This window comes from Paroedura picta, chromosome 16, assembly GCF_049243985.1.
Source record: "Paroedura picta isolate Pp20150507F chromosome 16, Ppicta_v3.0, whole genome shotgun sequence".
Classification (NCBI taxonomy): Eukaryota; Metazoa; Chordata; class Lepidosauria; order Squamata; family Gekkonidae; genus Paroedura; species Paroedura picta.
Genome location: NC_135384.1, coordinates 15,136,729 through 15,159,351, shown reverse-complemented (window position 1 = coordinate 15,159,351; position 22,623 = coordinate 15,136,729). Strand labels below are relative to the sequence as shown.

At 40.4% G+C, this 22,623-nt stretch overlaps 4 protein-coding genes across 4 annotated transcripts; all 4 read left to right on the top strand.

The window, feature by feature from the left end:
* The first annotated feature begins 1,771 nt into the window (after positions 1-1,771).
* Positions 1,772-2,722, top strand: LOC143825639 (olfactory receptor 5V1-like). The gene has a single exon (XM_077313823.1). The coding sequence runs from the start codon at positions 1,772-1,774 to the stop codon at positions 2,720-2,722; it is 951 nt and encodes a 316-aa protein (XP_077169938.1).
* A 5,687-nt stretch (positions 2,723-8,409) lies between these two features.
* LOC143825655 (olfactory receptor 5V1-like) lies at positions 8,410-9,342 on the top strand. Its single transcript, XM_077313850.1, has one exon. It carries the CDS (start codon positions 8,410-8,412, stop codon positions 9,340-9,342), a length of 933 nt encoding a protein of 310 aa, XP_077169965.1.
* Positions 9,343-12,483: 3,141 nt separating this feature from the next.
* On the top strand, positions 12,484-13,484 carry LOC143825462 (olfactory receptor 10A4-like). The gene has a single exon (XM_077313492.1). The coding sequence runs from the start codon at positions 12,484-12,486 to the stop codon at positions 13,435-13,437; it is 954 nt and encodes a 317-aa protein (XP_077169607.1). The 3' UTR covers positions 13,438-13,484.
* Positions 13,485-18,730: 5,246 nt separating this feature from the next.
* LOC143825461 (olfactory receptor 5J3-like) lies at positions 18,731-19,711 on the top strand. Its single transcript, XM_077313490.1, has one exon. It carries the CDS (start codon positions 18,731-18,733, stop codon positions 19,709-19,711), a length of 981 nt encoding a protein of 326 aa, XP_077169605.1.
* Positions 19,712-22,623: the final 2,912 nt, after the last annotated feature.

Genomic DNA, 22,623 nt, shown 5'->3' with positions numbered 1-22,623 from the left:
GGATGCTTTAGGCTGATCCTGCATTTAATGGGGGGTTGGACTGGATGGCCCCTTCCAACTTTATGATTCTCCAATTTTTGCTTGCATAGTGGAGTATCCATCCGTCAATTTTACTCTCAGAACAATGCTGCCAGGTGGGTTAAGATGAGGGAAAGTGATTGACCCAGGATAATCCAGGGACCTTTATGGCTAGTATAATGCAGCAGTTAAGATAAGACCAGATCCAAGCTAAGACCAGATCCAAATTCAGTAGCACATTAGAAACCAACAAGGAGTGGGACCAGGACGACCTCAGACTATGAAACCCTCAGGGCATGAAACCCACTGGATGAATTTGGGCCATCATTGTACTACTTTCTGGGGTGGTTACAAGAATAAAAGAGGAAAGATGGGATAATGTTCTTTCTTTGGAACAACAGAATAAACATAGATGTTTGATTTGAGATTTAAAAACAGATCCAACATATTAACTAATCAATTACCCTCCTTCTTTTACTTGCCCCTTTCTCTAATTTCTTCTACATTTTTTCTATTTCTCATTTTGTCTCACTCTGCTCTGCCCACTTATTTGATTATTTCATTTTTTCTCATCTGAAAATAATACAAATAACAAAGACATATGAGAACAGCTTACAAATGAACAATAACTTGGAATCAAGATAAACATTTACGGGAGGCAATATAGCAATTATAGCAAATAATATATCAGTGGCCTACATTAATAATAAACAGGAAAATAGCTTTTTGTTAAGTTGTGAATCTGTGTGGTTTTATGCAGTGTGTTGCTTTTATTTTATAAGTAGACTCTTAAGTCATTTTGTTCTTAGAAGGTCTTTCCTCATGTCTAGGAATGTAAAGATGTTCATATTTCAAATCAATAAATAATTGAACATTCATGTGACATTGATTTGTGTTTGTCTACAGAACAAAAGGATAAATTTTTATTGGTGCACTGCAGTTAATGCTACTCTGTAGGAAAGATATCCATTTTAGAGCTTCATTAGATCAAATTATATGGAAATCATACAATTTCACAGTTTTATAAACTTTATCCACATCTTTGACTAGGGACACAAACAAGGGAGGGTTTATTTCCATATAATTTGATCTAATGAAGCTCTAATGGCACATAACTGGATTTTTAGAAATATATTGTATTCAAGCTTGGGATATTCGGCAAGGGCTTCCCACTGCTCACACTGTATTTTATCCTTTATTTATTTATTAATTACATTTATAGGCTGTCCCACTTGAACCCATCATCTTTGGGCAGGGTAAGCATTATAGAATAAAACCACTAAAATACATAAATGCAATTAAAACTATTAAAAAGCTAACAATAAATATCCTATGCTGAGTCATTGTTTATTGATTCTCCATAAGAGGGGGGATGTAGGAAGAATCCCTGATAACCCTGTGTGAGGTAGGTTAAGCTGAGCTCAGTTTTCTGTATAGGTTTACCTTATATATAATCAAATGTTTGTGCTGGTTCAATGGCACACTAAAACTGAGTCAAGTAAGATAAGTCCAAAGACTTGACAGACCATGTTATGGGCTGAGCTGACCTGACTGAATTAAACATAGTGTATTCTGGAGTGGGGAGGAGGCATGAATCTCTATGAATTCAACTAAAATACTAGACTTCAACACATTGATATCTGGTGCTTAGGAATGCATGCACATGGACAATTCATGTCTACCTATCAGTTAAAGTAGAAGACATTCATTTTTAGCAGTTTAACATTTCCACCCTTTCCTCCCTATTTTTCAGATGGAAGCCTTGAAGTACTCCAAATCCATGGTCAATGAAACAGCTCCTACTGAATTCCTTATCTTGGGGTTCTCCAGTCTACAAGACCTCCAGCTGCTGATTTTCTTTTTCTTTCTCATCACTTATACCTGTACTATGATAGGGAATGTCTCTATCATTATCATTGTTTGCCTGGACACTCACCTTCACACCCCCATGTATTTCTTCCTAGGGAACCTCTCCTTTCTGGATATCTGCTATACCACCACCAATGTCCCTCAGATGCTGGTGCATCTGCTGTCTGACAGGAAGGGCATCTCATACGCTGGGTGTGTAATTCAGCTCTACTTTTTTATCTCTTTTGTGGGCACCGAATGCATTCTTCTGGCCACCATGGCCTATGACCGTTTTGTAGCCATCTGTCACCCTTTGCATTATACAGTCATGATGAGGAAAGAACTTTGCCTCCAGTTAGCTGGTGCCTCCTGGGCAAGTGGTTTTCTCAATTCAGCTTTGCACACCTATTTCACTTTCCACCTGCCTTTCTGTGGAGCCAATAGACTTAACTATTTCTTTTGTGATATCCCTCCACTCCTGCTGCTCTCCTGTGGGGACACCACCCTCAATGAGATCATTCTTCTTGTGGTTGGAGTCTTCATAGGATGGACCCCATTTGTCTGTATAGTTCTCTCCTATGTCTACATAATCTCCACTATCCTGAAGATAAGCTCCTCTGAAGGGAGACTCAAAGCATTCTCCACCTGTGCCTCACACCTGACTATTGTCCTCATGTATTATGGGAGTGCCATCTTCACCTATGTCCGACCAATTTCAACATACTCATTAGATAAAGACCAATTTATATCTGTTCTTTATAGCATTGTAACACCCATGTTAAACCCTTTGATATATACCCTGCGAAATAAGGATATAAAAGGTGCTTTAATTAGAATCTTTATAGGGAATATATAGTCACCCTAAAAGTACAGTTGTGGTTATTTTCTGTTTTTTTTTCTATAAAGTGTTTTGATATATTCTACCTCCAGAGTATACAACATTACAATAGAAAACAGCTTGTATGCAGATTGTATTAAGCAACTGCCAGACAGTTCCCAAGCTCTTGACTGGATTTGTATCGATCAAATGTGATCACTCGCTCTACATGGGCCTACCCTTGGCTTTGATCCAGAAATTATAACTGGTACAAAATGTGGCTGTGAGGGTCCTCACTAGGACACCTTGGAGGGCCCACATGTTGCGTCTTCTCCAGTCTGCTTCTGGGTCAAGTTCAAGGTGTTGGTTCTAACCTTTAAGGCAGGACTGCTTATCTGTTTATGCCCCCTGCAGGGCACTCTGCTCTGTGGTATGAATTTTCTGGTCATTCCAGGTCCCCGGGACATTTCCCTGACCTCAGCATTTTCAGCCTTGGCTCTAACCTGGTGGAATGAGTTCCCAGAAGAGCTGAGGGCCCTGTTGAAGTTGTCAGCTTTCTGCAGGGCCTGCAACATGCAGGTCTTCTACCAGTTGTGTGGTTGAGGCCAGGGTGGGGTCCTGGAGTTATTATTGGGGGATCCTTTAGTGTTGGTTAAATCAATACTCTCGCTCCTAATGAGAGAGCTCTTTGACCACAAGTTGGACAGGGGGTGGGAGTTTAGAACTCTATTGTATCTCCATTTTTTAATGTGTTAAGGATTTTTTTTTGGGGGGAGAGGGTTGTATTGTATATTATCACTTTATTCTAAACTGTTGTGAGACAAATTAAGAGCAGAGGTATAAACATTTGAAATAAATAAATACAACAAAACCCAATACAATTCTAACATTACCTTCCATAACTCTAGAATAGCTTTCACAGCTCTCTGCTATTCCAGCAGTCATATTAATGTAAGTGAACCTCTAGAATACCAGAAGTGCAGGATCTGTCTTACTAATTTTTGCCCTGCCCTCTTTATCAGGAATCTAGATTGAAATGTCTTGTAGCATATCGTGCACAAAATATATGTATATCATACACATAGTATGGCCCTTAGTTCACTATAGACGCCATTTGAAAAGAATATACAGTTGATATATTTTATTGTTGTTTGGGCTAGGATCAGTTCCTTAGTTGGTTGCAATAATGGCTGTAAAATTGAAGAAGTAAGAGAACTGAGCCCATTTGATTGAAAAAGTTGGCTTGATCCAGTCCACTATTTATAGTGACCAATCTGGACGTGGCGTGTGCTGGAAAGAAAACAGAGTAATGTGAATGAACCTGCACTCCAGTTGGGCATCTGGTGGGATCTGTACCAAAAAGGCTGGTCACCAGAGAGGAGGACCAAGAAAGATGGTAATCAGGGTGGAACTTTGGAAGCCCCAAAAATGGATTTTTTACTCTTTTCCAGCTGTGTATATGGTGGGAAGGCATGTAAGCTGGGTGGGCTTTCTGGGGAATAAACAAAGAGTTTGATCACTCTGCAATGGGGATGATCAAGATGCAAAAAACAAAAGGATATTTGGGAAGAATGGGAAGCTTTGGGAAGATTCTGGAAATGGGCTCATAATGAACATCTAGCTGACGAGAGTAATTAAATTCCTAGTAGGCTGGCTTAATATTTAGGACAGAAAGGAGTTTGGAGCGTAAACAAAGAATTTAGCTTGAGAATGAGATTGAGAAAGGAGTTGGCCAGCTACTATTTAGCAATACAATGGTCAGGAGCGGAAGAATGTCAAGAAAGGTGGATGTCCTTGTCTTGATCAAGGATGTATACATGACACCCAGTTTCTGTGTAGAAAGGCATTTTTTTTCAGGAGCAGAGTCAGTTGGTCCAAACATGGCTGCTGGCACTCCCATAGTGCCCTGTGATACTGGTTTGGCTTGTCTTTTCCTAGACCAAAGTGGATACCAGTGGCAGCTCAATGCAGGGCATGTGGTGTCAATCCAATGATGAGAGCTCTTGCCTTGGGTAACACATCAACTGAGGACTGGTATGTTCATATTATAAAGCAATAATTGTGTCATTTGTTGTGCTACTTTTCATATTAAATAAAGGTTCTTCATGAGCAAAGGCTTGATTTGTATAGAAAATATTACAATGCTTGAATATATACCAGCTTCTTTCTATCAGTGGGCTCCATCCAGCTCCCACAAAAAAATAATTTCGCCCATTTTCCTTCTTGCTGAAGACCACACTCCTAATGGCTATTGCCCATGCATGTTCCATGTTCACCAGCATAGCCCAACTTGGTGTTCAAAGGGGATGCCTCTTCTTTTCTTCACCAGCACAAAGCTGGATATGTGCTAAAATTATACTAAAATCATCCTGATTTAAATGGTATCTGTATACATAAAATGTTCTCTGAATTACAGTCATCATTTTTTTTACCATTCCAAGTATTGATGCTTTCACAGCTATCACCCGGAAAAGCCATGTAAAAGAATTTATCTCCAGGGGGAATTTCTCAGAGTAGATTATTGACATCATATGGAGAACCCATCAGTCCCTACTTCGATTAGACTTTAAACATTTGTCTGCATTGACATTAATGACTTATCTTAGTTTACTATGTCTCCAGTGTACAGTAGAAAACATAAACAGCTATTGGTCTGATTCTTTGAGATGCTGCCTAGTAGAAAATAAGTTTTATTTCCTGCTTTTCTCTACCTTGAAAAGTCTTTAACTGGCTTCCAATAACATTCCTTTTCCTCTCCCCACACCTTGCACCTTGAGAGGTAGGTGGGGCTGTGATAAGAAGGAACCAGAGGAACTGGTTGGCCACTGCATGAGACAGGATGCTGGACTAAGGGGACCACTGATCTGATCTGGCAGGACTCCTCTAAAGTTCTTATGAGAGAATTCTAAGAGAACTGTGACTGGCTCAAGGTCACCCAGCAAGTTTCATGCAGAGGAATTCTTAACCACCATACCAGGCTGATAACATTAAAATAAAACACTGATGTGAATTTGCTATATTCTGCAGGGGGCTGAAATAGACAACCCTGGAGGTGTCTTCCAACTCTATGATTCTCTGAAAGACTATAAAGGTTAAAGAATGGGGGAAACACTCCTTGGTAAAGGTTTCTTTTAAAAATCGAGGATAACAACAGATGATTGTTTTGTATGCCTGTCAGTCTTAGTCGGTCAACTGACTAAACTCTTGGCAGACTTTCTAAAAGTTTAATGAAAACCCAACTGAGGCTTACCACAGCTGAGCACTGATGTGGTGTAGGGCCTGCTGGGAGGTGCAAGGTGTGGGGAGAGGAAAGGAATGTGATTGGAAGCCACTTAAAGACTTTTCACAGCAGAGAAACACCACTTACTCAGCTGGGAAGCCAGGAGCTTGTTTGACTGATGACCTGGGGACAGTTAAATGATTTTGGTGCCTATTTGCTCCCCCACATAGGTTGCTTCCCTTAGTGGTGGAGTTCAGTAGGCAAGGGGATGTGCTCTCCCATCTGGGAATGGTGTGAGTCCTCAGGGCACCTCTGGACTCCAGGGGTTGTTGATGCAGTCTGCTGACAGTTAGGTCAGGCTCCCTCTCCCATGCTGTGCCAACCCTCCAGTGAGGAGGCAATAAAGCTGTGGCCATGTTTATACCCAGCACTGGCGTGCCATGTCTTATTCCAGCACACAATGCCTTCCTGCAAGTCAATGGGGGGGAAATAACCCTTTCTTGGAAGATCATGCTAATGATGTCATATAGATGCAACTTAGTGCAACACAGAGCTTTCCGCTCTAATTGCTGGTGTTCATAGGCTGCATCCTTGTAAAGCTAATTATCATTACCAAAAATCATAGTGGGATGGCTGTGAACAACATAGCCTTGACTAATTAGGAACTGTCTCATGTGGTGTCTGAAACAGGTATAAGAGATGGTTGAGTGAGACGTTGTGGGAGGATGCAAGAGAGAAGCACAAGCAGAAGCTAGGTATAAAATGCCAGTCCCTGTCTCTTTAAACTCCTCCTCTTTAAAGACTTATGATAATGATGGATTTGAATTACAAGTTGAACTAGGTGAGCCTTGGTTCCAGGATGTGGCACTCTTGTTTCACAGGTAGGGTTGCATCTGCACAAGAGGATGTTTGTCAATGAGAGCTTATTCTGGGATAAATTCCTAAGAGTCTTTTAATGAGCTAGTATACTGTATTTTATTCAGGCCTTTGTGTTTCCTCTAACATATGTATTTGGGTGTGGAATTAGAAAATGAGCATACATTGGGTTAGAATCTGCATTTAAAAAATGCTATGCTTTTGCTTGGGTAGATGCTCATGCATGCTAATATTCTGATAGTGATTTATCCCAATGTTCACACCGATTGAAAGCCTATGCTTCAGACATTCACTTTGCTGTGTGAACTTGGCAGTGCATAGAATCAGCTGCTATCATGACTGTGATCAGAGCCGAACTATTTCTAAGCCAAGAGAACGCTGCAAGGGTATATGGGTTCTCACTTCACATGTACATTTGCTTCCATGCTTGCATACACAAGTAAATTCAGAGATCTGTCATGTGTGAAATCAGGCATTTTCTGCTGCACAATTCTAATAATGGATACTTACATTTTGAAATGTTCAGGATTAGGCAGTTGTCACATTCTGGGAACAAATGGTCAGAAATCCAGACCTACACATAAAATACAAGCAAAAAAAAAAAAGAGCCTTTCCTCACCCTCCACCCCCCACCCTGGAAGGATAACCATGGATCAGGTGGTAGAGTCTGGTTACACTTGCACCCAGCCACCAGCAGCCCTCTAGGGCAGTGGCCCACCAGGAAATTTCCCTCTAAGTCTGCTCTGCTCACAGAGCCTTCCCACTCCTCGTTCCTTATTTCATCCACATAGCATCAAATCAAATACCTTTATCAGCATAATCATAATAAAACATCTATATAAAAGACAAGGTGGTTCAGATCCCAGATCCCAGATCACTTGGTGAAAATCCCGTTAAGGAATTTTGCAATGCCTTCAGTTCTTTGAGGGTTATGATCTATTGTTGCAGGACTGTGAATCTTGCTCGTCCCCACGAGAGGAAATATGTACCGTTCTCTGAGATGGTTATGTTGCTCACCAAAGAGGAGAACGTGTCCCACTGACTCGGGTTTCTTTGCAGGACATGGGCAGAGTCTGTCAGCATATTGGATTTTAGCGTACCGACTTTTAGTCACTGCTGTTGGTAGGAGTTTCAGCCTAGAGCAAGGATTTGAACCCCAAGTCTTATCAGTTGCCAAGTATTGATTGTTCCAGGATAGCTCTCAGCAGAAAAGGATATCAATTATAGGGCTTCTATAGCTGGATGTGTGTTCCAATATGTCTACTCTTTGCAGCAGACTATAATACTTCAGTAAGGAAGGGTGGTTCACATAATTGACAGAGCCACATTATGGTCTATGCAGAGCTGACTGGATAAAACATTGGTTGGAACATTTCTTCATGCATCCTTAAGTGTGCTGAGCACCTAATAGATTTCCTTAAGTCCATTTGTATGGAGTGTTTAAATATGCGTGCACATATAGAATGCAGATTTATAGATCAATTAAAGAGGGGGAAAGTTGCATGGGATTTGTAGGTGGCTTGGAGCCATATTATAATAAATGTAAGTCTGATGTTCATTTTAAGCAGTGTAACATTTCCAATATTTCTCTTCTCTGTTCCAGATAGAAGAGTGGAGATGCATCAAAACAATGGTCAATGAAACCGTTCCTACGGAATTCCTCATCTTAGGATTCTCCAGTCTACAAAACCTTCAGATGCTGATTTTTGCCATCTTTCTCCTTACTTACATATGTACTCTGGTGGGGAACCTCTCTATCATTACCATTGCTTGCCTGGACCCACACCTTCACACCCCCATGTATTTCTTCCTAGGGAACCTCTCCTTTCTGGATATCTGTTATACCACCACCAATGTCCCTCAGATGCTGGTGCATCTGCTGTCAGACAGGAAGAGCATCTCATATGCTGGGTGTGTAATTCAGCTCTATTTCTTTCTCACTTTTGTAGGTACAGAGTGCATTCTTCTGGCTGCCATGGCTTACGACCGTTTTGTTGCTATCTGTCACCCTTTGCATTATACAGTCATGATGAGGAAAGAACTTTGCCTCCAGTTAGCTGGTACCTCCTGGGCAACTGGTTTTCTCAATTCTGCTTTGCACACCTATTTCACCTTCCACCTGCCTTTCTGTGGAGCCAATAAACTTAACTATTTCTTTTGTGATATCCCTCCACTCCTGCTGCTCTCCTGTGGGGACACCACCCTCAATGAGATCATTCTGCTTCTTATAGGGGTTTTCATAGGATGGACCCCATTTGTTTGCATAGTTCTCTCCTATGTCTATATAATCTCCACTATCCTGAAGATAAGCTCCTCTGAAGGGAGACTCAAAGCATTCTCCACCTGTGCCTCACACCTGACTATTGTCCTCATGTATTACGGGAGCTCTATCTTCACCTATGTCCGGCCAATATCAACTTACTCATTAGACAACGATAGATTAATTTCTGTCCTTTACAGCATTGTCACACCCATGTTAAACCCATTGATCTACACCTTGAGAAACAAGGATATAAAAGAGTCTCTAAAAAGAATCTTAACCAAGAAATTATATTCAGAATGAAAGGACAGGTGTGTCTATCTTTTTTAGATTTACTTTTTTAATGTATACTAACCCTGAGGTTGATGACAGTTCAATTAGAAAGCCCTGTTGATGCATGTCAATGAAATCTCATTAAAATTCTCTTAAACAGAAACAATTTCTTTGTGAGTGTCTGTGTACATGCCAGGGAGAGAATGAATGGTTACTGTTTGAGATTCAGATTCAGGGTTTTGTTCTGTTTTATTGTCACACATGGTGATTTGTGAAAAGCCAGAAATGATTCACTTGAATTAGCATTTGGATGTTATCCTGATTTTTTTTTCCAAATCATTACCTTTAGGGAGAACCTTCATTCATTCTGAACGGTGTTTTCAATTGTGTACTCCTGTGCTTTTTTTTTTTTAGAGCAGTGTGTCACCAGATCTATTTCCTGAGTTTGCAAGACTAAAGATATCTAACTTCATGACTTAAAATCAGAGTCCAGTAGCACCTTTAAGACCAACAAAGATTTATTCAAGGCATGAGATTTCGAGTGCAAGCACTCTTCCTCAGACTCACGCCTTGAATAAATCTTGGTTGGTCTTAAAAATGCTACTGGACTCTGATTTTATTGTGCTACTTCAGACCAACATGGCTACCCATTCGAATCTATCTCCATGACTTAAAGCAACAGCTTTTCACTGTAAACGTGACAATCTTGGAGGCAGTGCAGTGCCAAATGCATAAAGCACAGTAATGTTTCAGTAATTTGACTTGCAGGAGGGCATTATGTGCTGGAATAAGATGTGACACCAATGTTGGGATGAAAAAGGCCACAGCTTTATTACCTCCCCACAGAAAGGTTGGCACAGCATGGGAGAGGGAGCCTGACCTAGCAGTCAGCAGATTGCACCAACCACCCATGGAGTCCAGAGGCGCCCTGGGGACCCACACCGTTCCCAGTTGGGAGAGCAGATCCCTTGCTTACTGAAGTCCGCCACTAAGGGAAACGACCTATGCGGGGGAGCCACCAGGCATAGGTGAGGCCCCAAACCCCAGGGAGTCTGATTGCACACCAGACTCCCTGCCAACAGGCTCCATTCCATGCAAACCCACATCTTGGACAATTATTGAACAAAACATACACATTGAAACCCTAAACAATGCTATATACAACATAGGGAGGTGGGTGGGAGGGAAGCAGCTCCCGCGGCGTTCCTGGTGAAGAGGGCGAGACCCACGCACGTGTCGACTTAAATAGTCCCGCCCCACCCTTTACACTGTGTTGTGTTGTCAGTGTGCATGCTAGAAAGCCTCTCAGGGGTCACCTCTCCCTCCCAGCAAGCCCTCCACTGCATCAATATTTGGCCGAGGTAAGACTCGGCCAGGTTTTTCCTACCAAAGTACTATTGAATTGTTTTTGTTACTCTTAGCCTTTTTCAATGACACTTAAGAGGATTTTCTGTTTTTTAAACCCTCTTCTTTCTTTAAAATTAGCCATTGATTGAATTGAATTGCCCAAATTATTTTGAAAATTGGCTTTAGTGCTGTATTATTTAATTTAATTTAGCAGGGAAATACCACAGATAGACAAAGGATGTAATTCTTTTATTTTTGAGTTTCTATTTTTTTACCTTTTATTTAGCCTGTTCCAGTGTATACAGTGTATGCCATTCTCCTTCTCAAAACGAAGCTAAATCTTACGTTTTACACAAGTTCAGCATGGGGACTACCAGCTATGCTCCACCTGAAAGTTCCACTTGTATACAAGTCTAGACTATTGAGGGGTGCCTCTGGTTACTGGGGAAAGTATGCCATATTGTAAGGAAGGGTCCTGCCATACACAACACTTCTCCTATTTCAGTTGTTCTTGTCTCTTGATTGGCTTGTGAAACATATAAAACTTTTCCTTCATCTTTTGAGGATAGTTGGCCCTCTTCTTCTCTCTCCATTTGATTAGACCAATGGGCTTCTATTTCTCTCTGTTCTTTCCTATAAAGTTCTATTCTTTAATGGATTTTATTCTTAAGCAGCGTGTGCTCCAGATTACTGTATATTTAGACTTTGCCAACACCATTGAGCTATCTGGTTGGCTGCAGGTTGGCTGGATCATATGAACTGGTGGTTTAATTCAGCTGGGCTCTTCTTGCATTCCTGTAGAGTTTATAGCCATGTGGACTGCTGCTTCTTTCCATAACCCAGTAATGAGCAAGTTTTTAATTTTCTTTCCACGTGTATTTCAAATTCCCTTCAGTAGGAACATCCAAGGGGAGTTCCCCCAGTTCTTGAGTCCAATATATTTATCCCTAAGGAATGTAATCGGCAAACATAATTGCTGTTCTCCATCCCAAGGAGAACCACCTTGTTGGTAATGGTGATGATGACAGAATGAGACTCTTTATATAATAAATATTGTCCTGCAGTTATGTGTCAATGAACTATAGCAAAAGTGAGGTGAATGATCTGTTTTCATTTAACCGGAGGACAGAAGACTGCTCATAGTAAATGGACCTTGCTATTTGTAATGTATTTCAAAGCCCCCATCCATGGAAGGGGCTTAGTGACCGAGGTCCATCCTTACACTGCAAAGTTCTCCTAATCCTCAGTGTGTTTAGTTAGTCTGGATCCCATCATCAAAACAAACATCATGCAGCAAAAGGAAATGTATTCAATTCAGTGCATTAAACAGTGCTGGACAAAGGTAAGGACATCTACAAAGCAGTAAAAAATCATTGGCTGGCCCAGCTCTCAAGTCTTTATTAAGGAGGAAGACTAAAGTAATGGCTATTACATTTACATTAAAATGTAGTCCTTAGAAATATTTATTAAAATGTTTATAAAACGTATTTCATGTCTATTGAATATTCATGACCAAACTGATTTTATTTTTAAAAAATAATCAATTGGAGGGGAGAAAATTCAAATCACTTTAGATTTGCTGTGCTTCACTTGGGATTCTTTGGGGTGTGTTTGTCTTTCACAGTTTAAAATATGGCACTGTCTAGTGGTGAGTTAAAATTGATATATTTAAAAAACCTTTTGCACAATTCTTTTAATGAAGATTCCCCCACCCCCTCTATGTCATTGCAGCCAACATCATGTGAAAGTGATTCGAAGGCATTTTCATGAATCAGAATGGATTGTGACACTGTGACATTCTCCCTTATCTCCACGTTATTTTGAATGGCTGTTACAGAGTGGAAAAACCAAACAATCATCACCGAATTCATTCTTCTAGGATTTGAAACATCCCCTCAGTTTCAGCTTCTTCTCTTCCTGGTGTTTCTTGCCACCTACATCAGTACCATGGCTGGGAATATCCTCTTAGTAGTACTAGTTGTTGCAGATCGGCATCTTCACAAGCCCATGTACTACTTCCTAGGGAATCTGTCTTGCTTGGAGATCTTCTACAGTTCAACCATCTTACTGAGGATGCTGGCCAGTCTCATAACTGGAGAGAAAAGACTTTCTGTTAATGGCTGTATTGCACAGTTTTACTTCTTTGCTTCGCTGGTGTCTACTGAATGCTGTTTGTTGTCTGTAATGTCTTACGATCGCTACATAGCCATATGCAAGCCTCTTAACTATGCTGTCCTTATGCAGGATGGATTTTGTTGTCAGCTGGCGAGTCTGTCTTGGCTAAGCGGTTTTCTAGCCATTGCTATTATCATTACCTTGATAATGCAAATAACATTCTGTGGACCCAATGAGATTGATAGCTACTTCTGTGATTTCGAACCTCTGCTTAATCTCTCCTGTAGTGACATAATTCTGCTGAAGATTGTGGCTTACATATGTTCCCTAACATTTTCGCTGGTTCCATTTCTCTTGACCTTGATTTCCTATGTTTATATTATTACTACTGTCCTAAAAATCCCATCTACCACTGGAAAGCAAAAAGCCTTTTCCACCTGCTCTTCCCATCTTATTGTTGTAACCTTATATTATGGTACCCTAATTGTCGTGTATATGATCCCAGATACCCCATCTCTAAAAGATACAAACAAAATTTTCTCTCTGTTTTATACTGTTCTGACTCCTCTGATCAACCCACTCATATATAGCTTTCGGAACAAAGAGGTAAAGGAATCCATACAAAGACTTTTCAGGAAAAGTTTCTCTCTTGTGGGTATATAGAAATTGATACGCTACTCATTTTTCATTATAATATGGAAGAATCTTCATGCACTAAATTGAATGGTACTTTTCCACTTTCTATTTCTTCATTAGAAGGACTGTAATAGAATTTTCTCTATTATCCATAGTAGTGGTGGTGGTGAAAGTAGTAGTAGTAGTAGTAGTAGTAGTAGTAGTAGTAGTAGTAGTAGTAGTAGTAGTAGTAGTAGTAGTACACATAATACTTATACTGAACTTACACATGATATATAGTACTTACACATGATACTTTATACCAAATCAGACCCTTGATGCATCAAAATTAATACTCTCTAGACTGGTCACCAGGGATTTTGGTAGAGGCCTTTCATATCACCTACTATTAGAACATTTTCTTCTTCTGTGGATGTTTGCGGACTGAGCCCAGGATCTACTGCATGGCAAGAAGACATTCTATCACCGAGCCAGCTGAGAAGCAGTAGTAAACATCAAACTGATTCCAAATGTTAGTTTCTAAAGAGTATGTGGAGAATTCAAAATTCCTGTGAGAAAGACCATGAGACACTTCCAAGTCCTTTTTAGTATCACTCTAACATATCAGATATGTCACTTGAAAGGGAATCTCCAACCTAACTTTCCTCAACAACCAGAGGTGTATAATTCCTCTGAGAAATTACATGAGTTATTTCAAAACTCTATTGGCATATATAAACATTTTGCAAATTTTTGTGTAAAAAACTCTAAAGTTTGATTCAAATTTCATCTGGATGAAATGTTTATCTAACATCTCTGTGTTTTCAGATGTATTATTATATATGCATAGTAATAAAGATGTGTGTTAAGCAGATTTCTTGTGCATTTTGTAAACATACAACATATTCCATAGGCACGTGTGATAGTTTAACTCCAACCTGATTTTCTGCCATTGCGAAATAATGTTGGGTATCATTTGTCAACCCCAAATGACTATGCTGCAGAAGCTGTTACCTCTATGGCCACAAGTCAAATGAATTGGAAACTATATAAACAGGAGGCTGGGTTAGGCTGCAGAAAAAGTTTGGATGGATCCAAACAAGGATATATACAGCCACACTGCATTTTTATTTTTATTGCAAGAATGGTACAGTTTGATGTTGCATGTGCTCCATCTTAATTTCATTTAAAAAAATGTGTTACAACCTTTACAAGGAGTTTCTCTTCATCGTGCAATCTCAAGGACAGAATAAGCTCTAGATGTTTTGTATGTAACTGATATTTGAAACTTGGATTTTCACTTTTAATATACTATCATTTATATAATTGTAACTACACTTATGTAACCTCAGTGTTGCTATTTATATATTACTAGCTTCAAAGCCCGTTCCTAAGAATGGGCCTTGAAATGGTCTCCTCCCCTGGCCCCAGGCCAGGCAGCTTAAGGTGGCCTTGGGCGGCAGCTCGCAGCCAAATCAAGTGGGACAGGTGGAGGTTGGGCAGCTCGTTAGCAGGCCTGAGACAGAGCTCCTTAGCAGGCAATCAGCAGGGCGGGAGGCCCTTGTCATCAGGCCCAGCCTAGCAGGCTCCACCACGATCCTTTGCCCAGGGCCTCTCTCCTTACCTGCTGCTGGCTCCAGGCACTGAGGCATCTGAGAGCAAAGTCGCGAGAGTCCAGGGACAGAGGGTGGGAGCTGCAGGGGCAGGGCCAATCAGGGCAAAACTGGCTAGTTGAAGGAGGCCTTCATAGGAGGTCATGTGGAAGTGCATCTGGGTGACTCTCCTCATTGGAAGAAGTGGGGGGATTAGACAACTGATGTGCAGTTCTGGGTGGCAGGGGAAGCCACCAGAGGCTAATGCCCCATGGGTTCCCAGCCTTCTGATGCCTCCCAAGGGTGAAGCAGGCCATATGGGGGCCTGGGGATCCAGATGGGACACTGGAGAATCCCTGGGGTAGTGACCTGCTGATGCATTGGGCTGCCTTGCAGTTGGCTGACCACAAGAGGGCAGGACCCTTTTTCCATGTTGTGCCACACTTTGTATGCAAAATAATGCTGTGGCCAAGTTAGACCCAAAGAAATGTGGTTGCCTGTGTCCTTCTTGGGAGGGGAAAATGTCCCACTGCAAGACAATCAACTTCCAACCCACTTTTTACTGTGGGAAATAGCAAGATCCACTTACAATTGATCACAAAGATGAATTGAAAGTTCTATGAGCAGTAAGTGGTGTGAAACAGAGCTTTTTCCATGGCTAACTCTGCCTTGTGGAACCAGTTCCCCCATTGAAATAGTTATGGCCAATCTCACTATGTAGTCCTTGCAAAGATTATAAACTTAAAAAAAGTTTCATTGATAAATGGTATGATATCATGTTTATAATTGATGCCCCCAAGAAACTGTGGTCATGCCATTGTTGTAAATTATATTTTTGTCTGGTATTAATTATTGTATTTTTAGAGAATTGTATCTTTTATTGTGTTACAAATAACCTTTAGTTCTAGAAAAAAGCCAATAATGAATCTCTTAAGGACCTATATTCCCTGAACTGGATGGCCAAGACTAGCCCTATCTCATCTGGGCAGCTAAACAGGACCCATTAGTATTTGGATGGCAGGCCACCAAGCGAGGCCAGGGCTACTATGCAGAAGCTGGCACCAGTAAACCTCCTGTATTCATCTCTTCATTTGAAACCCCCTAAAGAGTTGCCATAAGAGCCTCTTGTGGCTCAGAGTGGTAAGGCAGCAGTCATGCAGTCTGAAAGCTCTGCCCATGAGACTGGGAGTTTGATCCCAGCAGCCGGCTCAGGGTTGACTCAGCCTTCCATCCTTCCGAGGTCGGTAAAATGAGTACCCAGCTTGCTGGGGGGTAAACGGAAGGCACTGGCAAACCACCCCTTATTGAGTCTGCCATGAAAACGCTAGAGGGCGTCACCCCAAGGGTCAGACATGACTTGGTGCTTGCATAGGGGATACCTTTACCTTTACCTTAAAGAGTTGCCATAAGCTAGCTGTGCCATAAGTCACATGCAATTTGACAGTGCTTTCCACCAAGAACCTAAACATAACACATTTTGAATTGGTTCTCATTAGAATGATTCCCACTAGATTCCCACCTTGGGGGTTGTGTCCTCATATGAATGATGCACAACAACACAATGAACTTCCTTGGAGATGTTCTCTCAGAAGCCTCCACAAAAACAAAGAGGATTGATAGGAGGTGTTTTTGAGTATAAAAGTATCTTTTGTAGTTCCTATAAAAGAACAGGAAGAACAGTTGGTCTTGCACAGAAGGCACTAGAGGCTCAATGCCCTGCATTATAAGTCAGCAAAAAAGATGAGGAGAAACAGAAAAGGCAGAGAAGTCAACAAGAATAACCAGATGTTTCACTTTAGCTCTAACACTCAATAGCATGAAATATCCCTAAAACATTCTACAGGTAAGCAACGTTTCTTAGCTGATTAAGATGCTCCCTTTAGATTTACAAAGAAAATCAGCAAATTCTCTTCATTTAATGCATTAGGGACTGTCATTTTCTACCTAAAGGGGATCCAACTCAATCAATTCCAACTTCTAAAAAACAACCTTGAGTTTTCCAATGCTGTACACGGCCAGTGGCCAAGCAAAGGGAAGAATTAAAATTATGCCCACTATGTCGTTGTCCGCTCTTCTGGTTTCTTCATCACCATTGCCATGTCCCTTAATGTTTCTGTAAACCTAGAAGACAAAACTATATTGCACATAGTAAAGGACTAGTTCTCTGATGAAATCTCTGATGAAATCAGAGAACTATTGGTTTACATTAAAACATAAAATCAGAATAATACCCCAACACAACAGATGGCTGCAACAATCAACAATCTACATTCCCCATGCAAACCCACAACCCTCCTGATTGCAGTCACCATTGCCTAATAGATGACCATAGTCGATGCTCGGCTGGAGGTGGGTTTGCTATGGGCTACAAAGGGGAGGGGCCCAGTCTTCCTATCCTGGGATCAACCAAACTATATAATTCACTAGAATGGTATAATGAGGGGTGTACTAATGCACCATGATGGCTCCACTCATTGTTATCCAGTGATGGACCTGGATCCCTGAGCCCCTTTGTAGACAAATATGACCAAGTCCTTGTGACAATAACACAGTGGCTTGGCGCACACCCAGCCCGAAGAATCATTAAAGATCATGGATGCAGATTGCTTGGGCTAACAAAATAATTGGTACAAGCTGTGTCTCATTGAATGATGTAATGATTGCAGCAGCACTCTACGTAGGATCATGACAATGATAGCACTATGTTATACTAAATAGATCAGCTGTGGATTCATACTTGCAGGCTTGGAGGACGTAAATAATCCTGTGTCTGCTAAACAACAATGTTGTCAGAATCTCCTCATTACTGCCATGTGTAGCCATTTTTTAGCCCTGAACTGTCTGCTAACTATTCCGTAGTGTAACCAGCGCTGTTATCGTTGTACGTAGTAACACTGGATGCTGCAAGGTCAATCCTGGGCATGTTATCATTGTTGGACGCCTTCCCAGATGGCACCTGGACATGAAAGCCTATTTTGTCTGAGTGTGTGTGTGAACATCTTTGAGCAGGAAAGTTGGGGAAAAGATCAGCGTTTTGACTTAGCAAGCCAGATTCGGATTTGAATCATCCTGGATAGAACTACTTAGAAATAAGCACTTGCTTTAATAAAGAAGTTGTTGTTTTCAAGTCTGTCATCCTGACAAATGTCTTTAAAAAGGATGGTCAAATTGCCCTTTAATTATAAATATACATTTTCTGTCCCCATCACCACTTCTTCTTCTTCTTCTTCTTCTTCTTCTTCTTCTTCTTCTTCTTCTTCTTCTTCTTCTTCTTCTTCTTCTTCTTCTTCTTCTTCTTCTTCTTCTTCTTCTTCTTCTTCTTCTTCTTCTTATTATTATTATTATTATTATTATTATTATTATTATTATTATTATTATTATTATTAGATTTATTTTTCGCCACTCCCTGGGTAGGCTCATGGCAGGTGACAGTTGTCTTAAAACCCCCAATTAAAACCCCATTAAAAGACATTAAAAATCATAATTTAACTGTAACACCAGTTAAAGTCAAGGAGTTGAGTGGCTAAAACTTGGCAGAAACAATTTCAGTTCTATAGTTTTCATTATCCTGATCTTGTGAAGCAGTCAGCACTGGCATCGCAGCCTGGTGTCTCATAGTGCACCCAATGAAAGGCAGATCAAGAAATAAAGCATACTCCAATATCAGCAACCATTTATTAAATTAATACCCATGCTTTATGGTAGTGGATATAAATTGCTTGCTTTTTTTTCTAGGAACAACCAAAAAAATGGCATTTGAAGATGGGATCAATCAAACCATTGTTACAGAATTAATTCTTCTGGGATTTGGTGATCTCCAGCATCTAGACATGGCCCTCTTTCTTCTGTTTCTAGTGATCTATATTTTTACCATGGTTGGAAACATCCTTATCATAGCATTAGTTCTATTAAATCCTAACCTTCACACTCCCATGTACTTTTTCCTTGGGAATCTGTCCTGCTTGGAGACTTTCTACACATCAACTATCTTGCCCAAGGTTCTTGCCACCTTCCTGACTGGCGAGAAAGCCATTTCCATTCCTGCCTGCATTGCTCAGTTCTATTTCTTTGCTGCTCTGGTGGTTACGGAATGTGGCCTCCTAGCCATGATGTCCTATGACAGATATACAGCAATATCCAAACCATTACACTATGCAACCTTAATGAATATGAAGGCTTGTCTATTCATGGCAAGTGGATCTTGGATTAATGGGTTCTTGTCAATGTCAGTAATGATGTATTTGATGACAAGGTTGACATTCTGTGGCCCTAACGAAATTGACCATTTCTTTTGTGACCTTACCCCTGTTGCAAGAATCTCCTGCAGTGAAACGCACACATTTGAACTGATGGGATTCATATTTTCAACCATTTTCACTCTGCCTCCCTTTTTATTGACTCTTACGTCATACATGTTTATCATCATTGCCATTTTGAGGATCCCATCAGCCACTGGCAGGAAAAAGGCCTTCTCCACATGCTCCTCTCACCTTCTTGTGGTTACAATCTATTACGGGACTCTAATCACGGTCTATGTGCTCCCAAATACTCAAAATATAAGGAAACTAAACAAAGTGTTCTCTGTTTTTTACACTATCCTGACACCACTGGTCAATCCGCTCATATACAGCCTGAGGAACAGAGAGGTGAAAGAGGCTCTTAGGAAATCTTTTGGTAAACTTATTCATGGCATAAGAACCCATACGTTCAAGGCTTTGTCTTTAGAATAATAGAAAATGAATAACACTGAAATCTCTATCCTTTTTATCACTTCTTCCAGGCACATATGTGATGACTGGGTTGGCAAACATATATTGTTATGGTATTTTGCTGCATCCATTCCTAATTTGAGTCGAATGCAGGTCTTGCAGATTTACAAACCTCCAGTCGTTGACTACATCTATGCCAAGGATTATAGTAGGAAAGATGTTTTTTTTAAATACTAAAGTATAAAATGTTAATTTTCTCATGACTCAAGGTAGCTTACACTACCATACTTAAAAGCACCCATTTCACCCACCTCCAAACAGAATGCTTGCAATTCTATTAAAAGTGGATAAAATATGTGATGAATAAAGTATCTTTATACTGAGTCCTAAAAATATCAAAGGATGCTGGCTCCCTCACTGGAATTGCAGTTGGGCTAACGTTGGGCGCCATTTACTGAGGGAACACCCAAAATCTGGCAAGTGGAAGACCATACCTCAAGCTCACCATCATATCTGGAAAGATGATCCTTTAGAGTGAGGCAAAGCATCCCTGATTCCTCCTAAGGCTTATATAAATATTAACAGACTTATTCCATCTTGTCAGTGTTAGTAATTGTGCTTAATGATATAATGGTCATCTTCAAGGCAAGAGTTAGGAAAGCCATAATTAGCTCTTCTTGAGAACCTGTGGCCCATTGGATGGGAGTGGGGAAGGAGGAGTGATGATGTAGCCTTCTAGGTTTCCAGTGAGAATGTGTCCTGATTGGATTGTCAACATCATCTGATGCCATTTGGCTAAGAGCCTGAGAGAAGAAGATTGATTTGATTATTTTGGTCGCCTGGATTATGATATGTTTGCATTTCAATAGATGGTTTCATGGAAAATGTTTGAGCCACAGTCTATGACTTTTGGGGGCTCTTTCTACTATATAATATTTGTTTTCATTGAAACTTGCCTTGAAACTCAACTCCTGTTTGATCCAAGTCATTTATTGTCTACTAGTCCATTCAGGTTAAAAATCAGCTCTTTCCTGGAACATAACTGGCTAGACAAGGGCTTCCCAACCAGTGTACTAGAGTACAGCAGTATACCTTGAGATCCCCTCAGATGTACTGTGCACTGGGGATAGCAAGATGGTGGCCTCACAGAACTGGCAGCCACCACTGAAGCAGCACTGCTTTTTCTTCTGTAATGGGGTAAGTTAGCCCAGTGGGTCTTCTGTTGAGTGTTGGGGCTCTCTTGGTTGGGGGGAGACATATATTTGTTTTACTTTTATTTGTATATGGGGCATTGCGGGCAGTTTGGTGGGGTGAGGAGATGGGGAGCTGGTTTTAATGTTTATTTGAATATTTTATTTTTATTTATATAAATAAACGTGAAAAAAATAAAATAAATGAATAAAATTTGTATATGAGGGCATGGGAGGGGGTATAGCCAGCTGACCACTTTCATGGCACCTTGAAGCCTGACAAATATTTCAGGCCAAAAGGTTGGAAAAGGATGGCCTAGGCACTGAACATAGCTGAGATCTAAAACTTCCAATGAATATTCCAGAATCCAGCAGATTTCTGAATTCCAGCAGATCCCTTACATGCATCTTTGTAGTTCCTGAACTAAGCTTTCTGTGTGTCCTTTTAATTCTTGTGCATGAAGGAGGAACTTTCAAGAATCAAAGCATGTGTGTTCTTGTGGTATTAAACAGAAAACGTTTTAGAGAAAATGAGACTGCAAAACCCATGATGTTGTGCCACACTGTGTGAAAAGTGTTAATATGGTTTTTTTTATATTGTTTTTATTTTCATAAAGATAGAAATATAAAAATGAGAGTATAAGTTGTTAAAACAAAGAACAGTAAAATATAGTCTTCATTTGTTACACTTACACCCCCTCCATTAAGTGCCTCCTTCTAGCTATGAGTTTAGGCTGGGAGGCACTGCGGTTATATATAATAATAATACAGATTCAGCTTACATAGGAAATCTAAGACCCCACGTTAACTGCACAATGGTATGAATCTTTGCCCAAAACTTATAAACTTTTTCACATTTCCACCACATTTAGGAAAAGAGGCCTACTTAGTGACCACATTTCCAAAGTCACTTTTGGTGTCACATACCACCTATAAAACATTTTATACTTGACACAGTTTTATTCCCTTAAATTAAATGCTTAACATTGAACATTTCTTGTAGAACAGTATGAACTTTGGCCCTGTAACAATACACTAATAAAGAAGAAGAAAAAAGTGTTAATATGTTGACATTGATCGCCTTTATTTTATGGCAGACACTAGGAAATGAATATAGACACCAAGGCCTGCTCTGCAGAGTTCAGGCTAATACAAGAAAGTTTTTATCCCACATCTCCAAAACTCCAAACATGGCTATTCTGATCACAACAGCCAGATACAAATATTTTAAGGCCAACCTAGAAAGGTGGGGCAGGAATGAACATACTGTCCCTACTCTGTGACTCATCATGCTATCTTTACCTTTGACAATGTAGCTTCGTGGTCAATGTGGATCACACCTTTAAAAAAAACACACAGCCCATAACAAAACCACAAAATGAAAGGGTGGGTGTGAGGGTAGATGCCTCCCCTACCCCTGTGGCATGATGCTCCCTTGTGTCATGCCATTGACATGCACGTGCCTTGTGCATCTCCCACCTGTACCTCCTCTTGCTGCTTGTTCCTCCACCACAACAATTTGTAGCCCGGGTAAATCAGGGGCCTTTTTTCATATTGAGGTTTAATATTGCCTTTCTAGATTGATTTATCTGATTTATTCTCATCAAGTGTATGTGATTTCCTGTATTTCCTAATTCCATAGAATCTTACTGCGAAACAAGTAACAGTGTAATCATTGTTTTGAAATACCTAAATAATTTAATCCCATGTGTGGCAACTGCAAAGACCATTTCATTAATTAAT

Bases quoted from the DNA above. Each gene is read 5' to 3' on its own strand.
- LOC143825639 (XM_077313823.1), top strand. From the start codon at position 1,772: ATGGAAGCCTTGAAGTACTCCAAATCCATGGTCAATGAAACAGCTCCT.
- LOC143825655 (XM_077313850.1), top strand. From the start codon at position 8,410: ATGGTCAATGAAACCGTTCCTACGGAATTCCTCATCTTAGGATTCTCC.
- LOC143825462 (XM_077313492.1), top strand. From the start codon at position 12,484: ATGGCTGTTACAGAGTGGAAAAACCAAACAATCATCACCGAATTCATT.
- LOC143825461 (XM_077313490.1), top strand. From the start codon at position 18,731: ATGGCATTTGAAGATGGGATCAATCAAACCATTGTTACAGAATTAATT.